The 8,193-nt window shown below is 33.2% G+C and overlaps 2 protein-coding genes across 4 annotated transcripts; both read right to left on the minus strand.

Annotated features, from left to right (window-relative positions):
- Positions 1-1,074: 1,074 nt before the first annotated feature.
- On the minus strand, positions 1,075-4,591 carry LOC125053271 (tissue alpha-L-fucosidase). 3 transcript variants are annotated; one of them, XM_047654561.1, is made up of 8 exons: positions 4,460-4,568; positions 4,085-4,212; positions 3,756-4,009; positions 3,492-3,630; positions 2,939-3,405; positions 2,710-2,850; positions 1,895-2,253; positions 1,075-1,192 (listed from the first exon to the last, which is right to left on the minus strand). In XM_047654561.1, coding segments are annotated over exons 2-8 (1,455 nt in total). In that variant the 5' UTR covers positions 4,087-4,212; positions 4,460-4,568; the 3' UTR covers positions 1,075-1,099. The 3 variants fall into 3 exon arrangements, with proteins under 3 accessions (XP_047510517.1, XP_047510518.1, XP_047510516.1); XM_047654562.1 differs by lacking the exon at positions 4,085-4,212 and having other exon boundaries at positions 4,460-4,591; XM_047654560.1 differs by lacking the exons at positions 4,085-4,212; positions 4,460-4,568 and having other exon boundaries at positions 3,756-4,078.
- Positions 4,592-4,849: 258 nt separating this feature from the next.
- Positions 4,850-7,634, minus strand: LOC125053133. The gene is made up of 2 exons (XM_047654358.1): positions 7,176-7,634; positions 4,850-7,013 (listed from the first exon to the last, which is right to left on the minus strand). Exons 1-2 carry the CDS (start codon positions 7,500-7,502, stop codon positions 6,531-6,533), a joined length of 810 nt encoding a protein of 269 aa, XP_047510314.1. The 5' UTR covers positions 7,503-7,634; the 3' UTR covers positions 4,850-6,530.
- Between the last annotated feature and the right edge of the window lie 559 nt (positions 7,635-8,193).

Consider the following 8,193-nt stretch of genomic DNA (forward strand, 5'->3'; position numbering starts at 1 on the left):
TATATATTTCTAAGTTTTTCGAATACGGTTTCTATAGAAGGATATACGACCAGTAGCACTTAGCACTCGTATGAGGTGCCATAGATGTTCTCAATTATTCTGTTTGATTTTCTACTTCCCTCGTAATTCAACTAACATAAATAATATATTAAAAATATAGACATAGATGATACACATAATATACACAAAAAGGTTCAAACATTTCCGAATGCAAAAGTCGATAAGAATTATAAATACATTTAACTAAGTAGTAATACCTAATTTGGCAGTTGTGTGTTAGTGTGAAAGTAACTTCATGATGCAGGCAAACGCTATGGAAATTCTTAATACTCATTTTAATGTTCGACCATATTCCGCAACCGCTTAAACCAGTAAGTATTGAGTTTTTTGCATAGTATTGATGTGAGGAACGTAAAACAAAGCACGATTAACAGTGTGGTAGGCAGGAACATGGTTATGAAGGTCAAACAAATCATAATCGTTTAGTTCACACACTTAAGACGGTTTAAACTCGATTTTCGAGACTGGACGACTCCGTGTTTGTCCGAGAAGTCATTGCAGCAATAGCTGCCATAGGTGAATGTGATTAAAGCTGGGTCTCTTTTAAGAGGTCAAGGTGGAAGCCAGGTAGTTTTTGTGCAATGCCCAGTAGATAAAAAAGTTTATGAAGTTCTCAATAATTTGTCGCAGGACTAGGGCCCTCCCCCTACCGCATCTATTATTGTTAATGAAGTTAAAGTGTCGGTGGGTCATCCAGTACCCAGTGTGTGTACTAAAACGGAGGCTTATAATAGCAGAGATTTTGGTGTGGGAACTTCCGGGCGCCGAGGCATTTCCACTTCAGATATAAAAAAAGGTGATCAGGCGATTGCTTTTTAGAAAAATAAATGATACCGAAACAGAATACCAGATCTAAAATGTAGCGCCATTAAAAGTAAGTAGTTTCTACTAGGGTCTAGGTACACTTAGTTAACAGGGCCTAACATATCATGACACACACTTATGATTTTTTGAAACAAAATCTATCACGAACGCACTATTGTTACTAAACTAAAAGGAAATAATACACCATAGTTTACTCGAAATATATATTTAAAGATTAAATATTACAAAATTTAAGCGACCATCCAACGTTGGACTTGACAGACTCCTTGGGTAACTCGATGTAGGCCACGCCGGATGCTATCTTCCACTGAAACAGAAATACGTATGAAAAGTATTTACACTTGCTGTTATTATTACATAAAAGCTAAAAACTGAAAACCCCGCACGGTATAGTTACACAGAAATTTTTAGGCATTTTTTTTATATTACAAAAAAAGTCTAATCGTGCTCTTCTTTCTTCTTCTTAGTCTTTGGTTTCTAAAAAAGACAGTGTACCTACTTGTAAAATGTGCAGTTACACATCGATTTTTTATAAATAAAGGAGTTACTTTTTAAATGACTCACAAAGGACATTATGTTTTTATTTGAAATCAATTTGATTTCTACTATCTGCTTTACCATACATTGCGTCACCATTGTTACAGTGGCCTTTGTTTTTGTTTACATAAGTCCTTTTGTGATTAAGTTATCACGTGATAGTTATTAGTAACAAATTGAAACTGTTAAGACTGAAAGAATCACTAATATGCCGTATCGTAGTCGTCGACTATATGTATATTTCTTGATTTTTTCATGCATCATTAATTGTTTAAAATGTTCAAGACTTACTTAGCCTTACAGTATAAACACCGGCATGCAAAATACCAAAAAACTAATGTGTGGTTCTAGCTTTGCTAACTAAAAGCTGGCAAAGCTAAACAATAATCTTTACTTGCTACACAAAGAACTAAAATACGTCATTTATCAAAGATTGATTCCTAGGTCACATAATCTAAGTACTAGTACTCACCTTCAATGTCCTATCACTTCCCAACAAGGTAACGCGCAAAGTGTTATGTCGATGTAGATAAATGACGATATCCCTTATACTGAGTACATCATCTTTAGGCCACTCGAAAAAGGTCGCGAAAATCGCCGTTACATCTGTTGCTTTTGGTTTAGATGTGGGGTTAAACCCGTCATACTGTTGCTTTGTGCACGTGTACCAGACATCATTGTTAAGGCTATCGTTCTGATGTGTCCATGGCGAAGTATCGTAAATTGCTTCACCGTTTATTTGAAGCCAATCACCAAGAGCCAAGAGACGCTCTTGGAATATTGGCGCAATGGTGCCTTCCTTTGTTGGACCAACGTTGATAAGAGCGTTTCCTAGAATTGCATTTAAATTTAGTAAGAGACATATCAACAGCTTAACTACATATTGATAAAACAATTTAATCTATTACATAACATTTAATTTTTTTTATTGAACAATATTTCGAATGCTTTACATACTTAAATATCTGTTGCAAAAATAAAAAATGTTGCAAATTAACGCGATTTCGCGACGCGAAAATACACAAGTATAGCTTACTAGAAGTAATATATTGAATCTTTTTAAGAAACTAGCCTAATAGTTCTTTTATAAAATTGCTAACATAATATAATTAATTAAAAAAACTTAACGTTTTTTAAAGTAAGTTTTGTTGTAAGGTTTGTAAAGTAACAAAGAAACAGCAAATGAGAAGAATCAAAATACAAGGACACAATAAGACTAATGCTACTAGTACTTTTGTTTTAAATAATGAACAGAATTCAAATTTTATAAATTATTATTATAGTTACCTCCACAGCTGACAGTAGACACAATTTCTTTGAGTAACTGTTTGTCACTGAGTATTTCAGACAAGTTCATGTTTCGCCTGTAGCCCCACGATTTTGAGTCCACCGTGAATGCATTCTCCCACTTATGAGGCTGAAGAGTTCCTGTATAAACATTTGAACCTTCCATTTCAAACCCAATTTCAAACAATCAAATATAGAGCTTTACAGAGTATATAGAGTTTCATCTTACCTGGATTATACCTGTCAGCGCAGTTATAAAAATCTCCATGATGACACGGGATCCCAATCCCCCAACGATCATTGACTACAATCTCATCTTTCACAGGACTATCATTATACAACCACGCCAAAAGGTCAGTTGAATTCCAATAAGCATCAAATGCCTCCCAATCGCCATCAGACCACAACACAGACGGCTGGTAATCATTGACCAGTTGTTTTATATCAGGCCACAGTTTTGTTGATGGATAACTTTTATTTAAAAACAATGACCGCTTGTCCTCCAAGTAAATGGGATTATACCATTCATATAATGAGTGGTATACACCAAATTTCATTCCTTGTTTCCTAACCGATTGAGCAATATCACCTACTAGATCTCGTTTAGGACCAACTTCAACAGAATTCCAACTGAATGACCGTTTTGAAGGAAATAATGTAAAACCTTCATGGTGTTTACTGGTTAAAACAATGTATCTAAAAGCACAAACAATATAGTTCAATTGTAAGGAATTACTACACTTTTTCATAGCCTTACTATCTCAAATAACTTCTCTACTCACTTAGCTCCAGCTCTCTTAAATAGTGTAGCCCATTCGTCAGGATCAAAAAATTCAGCTTTAAACATAGGTGCAAATTCTTGATATGTAAACCCAGGTGGATAATTTTTATTCATGAAATCTATGTACTTTTGGTTTCCTCCTATAAATAAATATAAATTGTCCATCTATTCTAATGCACTATTAAGTCTGGTGTACTGTAACATACACTTATACAGTAGAATCATATTTAATATAATTGCGACAAGAATAAAAAATAATACTTACCGACCCAGTTACTCCAAAACCACTCCGACCCAAAACTTGGGACAGAGAACACTCCCCAATGTAGAAATATTCCAATTTTAGCTCTATCATACCACTCCGGTAATGGACGTGTATCGAGATCTTTCCAATCAGAGGAATAACGTTTCGTGTTTAATTCAAAAGCTTCAATTACATTTTGCTTATCAGTATAACCATTTATTGAAGCTATTACTATATTTATACACCATAACAATAAATATAACATTTTTAACATCCTGAAATTAAAGTTTTGTGTTAAAAACATCAAATACCACAAGAAAACTTATCTTCAAAACGATTTGTTTGTTTACATTTTTTGCAACTCGAAAATGTCGTTGAACCAGTGATAACTGATATTTTGAAACTTGCCAGTTTATTGTCAATATGTACTCAACGGTCTCAAGATAATTTGTTCTTTTGTTTCTTGCACTAGATGGCACTATAAAATATTTATATTACAAAAATATTATTATTAATTAAAAAGTATTTTCAGGATCTATTTATTTTACTTACCGTTTACACACAAATATCCTTAAATATTTTATCAGGCTTACTTACTTCAAATGATTTGTTACATCATTATGCCATCCACGATCTTTTAATGACGATTAAAAATAATAATAATTTGAAAACTAATGAAACAATCTAAATTAATTTTGTAAACCGTTATAAAATAAATAACATACCGTTTAAGATTCAATAGCTTGTTTAGTAGTTGAGACTTCACTTGACACTGGTCAACATAATATCCGTCGTTTATTTAAATCATATCTATGTACTAACAAATAACTAGTGATAAGGAACGTTCGCCACTGAATGGTCTCATCGGATCACAATGAGAACATTCAGTGAAGATAGTTATTATTCAAAATTAATGCAAAAATACAACACTAAAAAGCTGATTGGGTAAAATTCACGGAAGAAATTTATTTATTTCCTTATTTTCTAATTTTACAGTAACCGAATACTAATAAGTAATAACTAAATAGGAAACTTATTAATTTAAAAATTAAACTAAACTTAAAACCTACACTATTTATAACTAATTATAAATAATGCAATTCTTGTGAATTCAGCCAGTGTGAAACTAAATAGATCCGTCTCACAAGTAATAATATTCAGGGTGCGCTAGACGCCCGTAAATTTGTACGCACTCGAGATTCGAGGCCCTGCAAGCAATTGCGACCGTTTAACACGCCGAGTGTGATTATTTTTCACACGCAGCCCCAGTCTCTCCAACATTTCCACGAAATATAATATTCTACCTCTAAAGGGGCTCCTAGACGGGCCATATTTTTACGAAAATGTATAGACGTATAAGCGCCGCATGGCCGCAATGGAAAGAGGGAATAAAGCGTGATGCAAAATCTAGTGACTGTAGGTCAGCATTAGATGCAATTGTGAGTGGCGGGTCTCTCGATCCTCAGGTAGCCGAGATCCGCCGGAGCCTAGAAGGGTGCCGTAAAAGCGGAATTCATATAAGTCTTTTCTAGGTAAAAGCGCACGTTGATACACCGGGGAACGAGAGGGCGGACACGTTAGCAAAAGAAGCGGCGGAAAAACTAAGAAAAAAACCTGAATACGCCGCATACCCCTGTCATATATTAAACGCCAGATAAGGTAAAAGATGTTAGAAGTATGGAATGAGCGCTACCTGGGGATGAAACAGCTGCAAATACAAAAATATTTATTAGAGATGTTAGAGCTGCATTTATTGGAGATGTTATATAGAGAAGCGTTTCACACTAGATCCAGATGGCACGAATTATTACAGGGCACAGGTCTTTGCACATTACCTGCATAGCTGCAATAATTTCGAACTGTAGAACACGTTTATACATTGCCCTATATTCGCACCGTCCAGGAATAACCTTGAGCAACATGATGCCAGTAGACCGTAACGGTCTATAGGACATGTTAACAAAGCACAGACAGTACCTGGAATGGTTCAGCGAGAAAATTATTGAGGCAAACAAAAATGAAAGAACGGGTCTCGGCCATAAATATTGTAAATAATAATATTACCGATGACACGAAGTATGATTTTATTTTATGTATCTTTTTAGTAACAATATAAGAGATGAAAAAAAGTCCCTGGACACAAAAGCAGGGAAGAAGAACAAAAAAACTTAAGTATTCTTAGTACATAATATCATTAGTTGTTTGAGTAACATCTTATCTTCTGTATAATGTGAAAAAATTCAATTTGGCATTGCATTATAAACTATTACTTACTAGGTAATTTAAAGGCAAACTAATTATAAAAAATTGTGATAAATACACTTTTATTTCTTAAAATAATTGAACATAAATACATAGTCCTATGTAATTTTTTTATATAATACAATTATATTCACATCACTTTTATTATAAACGACTAGATGTGTCATTGTACAGTTTAAACTAAAGCGCTCATAATATCACAACATTAACACAAAGACAGAGAAAAGAATACTTTAGTTAAGATAGTGCAATTACACTGATTGTATTGAATATGGGCGTAAGTTTATAATACTGTGTCTATAATACTGAATCTTATATACAAATATTTATTTACATTTACAACTAATCTACACAATTTATGAAGTCATTAATAACATGTTTCTTCTAAAATACAAGTTATTTGTGTACCTTAGAAATTTAGGACAAGTTCATAAATCACTTCTGATTATATTTCCATAAAGAGATAATAACTCAATGTCTCATATCATATTCTTCAGGTTTATCCACTTCTGCATTGGGAAGTGGTTGGCATTGCTATTGTTCATCCACTTTGAATGTTGAATAGTGGCAGGATCCATTAATAATAATCTCATTAATTGCCGATGTTGGAGGTGCTTGAGATGTCGGTAATGCTTCATTATTGTTAATAACAGGTACAGTATACAATAATTTTTCATTCCGCACTGGCTCAGCTTGAGAAATGGCTGTTGTGAAGACATTGGTAGGTTTCAGACTATATTCAGTTAGCATATTCATTTTGACATCAAATATTACATCTTGCATTCTCTTCTTTGCAAGTAATAGGCTTCTTTCACATTTTAGTGAACGCAGTTCATTTGCAATGTACTCACCAAATACTGAAAATTCATCTCTCTTTGCTGTCGATGAGTAAACTAAGTTGGGGTCCAATATATTTTCAGTTCTAGTCATTTTAGATGGCGGTGATAAGGCATCATTTTTATTCTCATCGGGTGATATTGCATTATCAGTTGATGTATTGTTAAATGTATAAATATCCTGAAAATGTAATGGAGGTAAAGTTGTCTATATATAAGTAAACTATTAAAATACTAGCTATTACTAATTATCTAGACTTAATAACGATTTAGGCCAATTGTAAAATTGTTATCACAGTATCTAATTTGTTTTGAATGTATTTTTCATAGAAATACAACTTACCGAATGAACAAGTCTGAATGGCTTATTTGAGTCCTTTAAAAAATGTAGGTAATCATAGGCATACCAATTTGTAACGTATCTATCGTTTGGATCTTGAGAACGGGCTAGAGTCTCTCGAGCTAATTCTCTGTTATATTGAGTCCTCAAATGCTGTATTTTCTTTGTTATGTCGAAAACCGATATTCTAAATACATTTGCAATAGAACGAAGCTCCTGTTTGCGTTTTTGCTTCTCGCGCCTAGTTTCACAATTACTAGGATTCCAAAGCGCTGCATTTACTTGAAGTAATCCGACTAATTTCAAGGTTTTCTCTCGAGACCATTCCATTTCGAAAGAGTAAAATAATACACTAGATTCAACCTGCGATCGATCAAGCAATTTGTAGTTGGTATTAAATAATTTTAGTTCATACTGCACAACACAGTTTGACAACTTGATTCTGGGTCCTGCGATTTCGGATCCAGTTTATTGATTAGTTGCAAGACTTGTTGTGAAGTTTGCCTACTCTGAAAACGAACTTCAGGCTTACCGCAACGTAATGTTTATATTGGATAATTTTCACTTTATATTTAATTAATATTATAGTATTTTATTAAGTTAATAATAGAAATGATGCTTTTTAATAATTATTATTTATGTCAAAGCCAGAGTAATACGTTTTTGGTAAATAGAACTAGATGGCTCTCATTTCAAAAAGGTATTCTGTTATTTTTTCATTTAACTATTTTATTTCAATAAACTATTTTAATCTTTATAATATTTTTCCATTTTGTTGTTAAATAATGATTAAATCTATGAATAAATCATGAAAAGTCTGGTTTTTAATTTTAACGACAAAAGGAGCGTTAGCGAGTTATTTTTCATTCAACACAGGCAAACAAATTAAAATGAACGAAGGTAATTAATTCGTAGTATTTAGTTATGTTACGCCAGTAAAAATCAGTAACGGCCGTCCCCAGTTTAACTGAATATTTGGTTTGATTTTTCAAACATTTTCTTTCACTTAGAATGTTGGCAA

This window comes from Pieris napi, chromosome 10, assembly GCF_905475465.1.
Source record: "Pieris napi chromosome 10, ilPieNapi1.2, whole genome shotgun sequence".
NCBI lineage: Eukaryota > Metazoa > Arthropoda > Insecta > Lepidoptera > Pieridae > Pieris > Pieris napi.

What these genes read in the sequence shown, in the direction of transcription:
- LOC125053271 (XM_047654560.1), bottom strand. Translation starts at nt 4,038, where the DNA reads ATGTTTTTAACACAAAACTTTAATTTCAGGATGTTAAAAATGTTATAT. An exon ending in GTTTTGGAGTAACTGGGTCG is followed by an intron (nt 3,631 to 3,755) that starts GTAAGTATTATT and finishes ATTTATTTATAG; the next exon opens with GAGGAAACCAAAAGTACATA. An exon ending in TTTAAGAGAGCTGGAGCTAA is followed by an intron (nt 3,406 to 3,491) that starts GTGAGTAGAGAA and finishes TTGTGCTTTTAG; the next exon opens with ATACATTGTTTTAACCAGTA.
- LOC125053133 (XM_047654358.1), bottom strand. Translation starts at nt 7,502, where the DNA reads ATGGAATGGTCTCGAGAGAAAACCTTGAAATTAGTCGGATTACTTCAA. An exon ending in CATTCAGACTTGTTCATTCG is followed by an intron (nt 7,014 to 7,175) that starts GTAAGTTGTATT and finishes TTACATTTTCAG; the next exon opens with GATATTTATACATTTAACAA.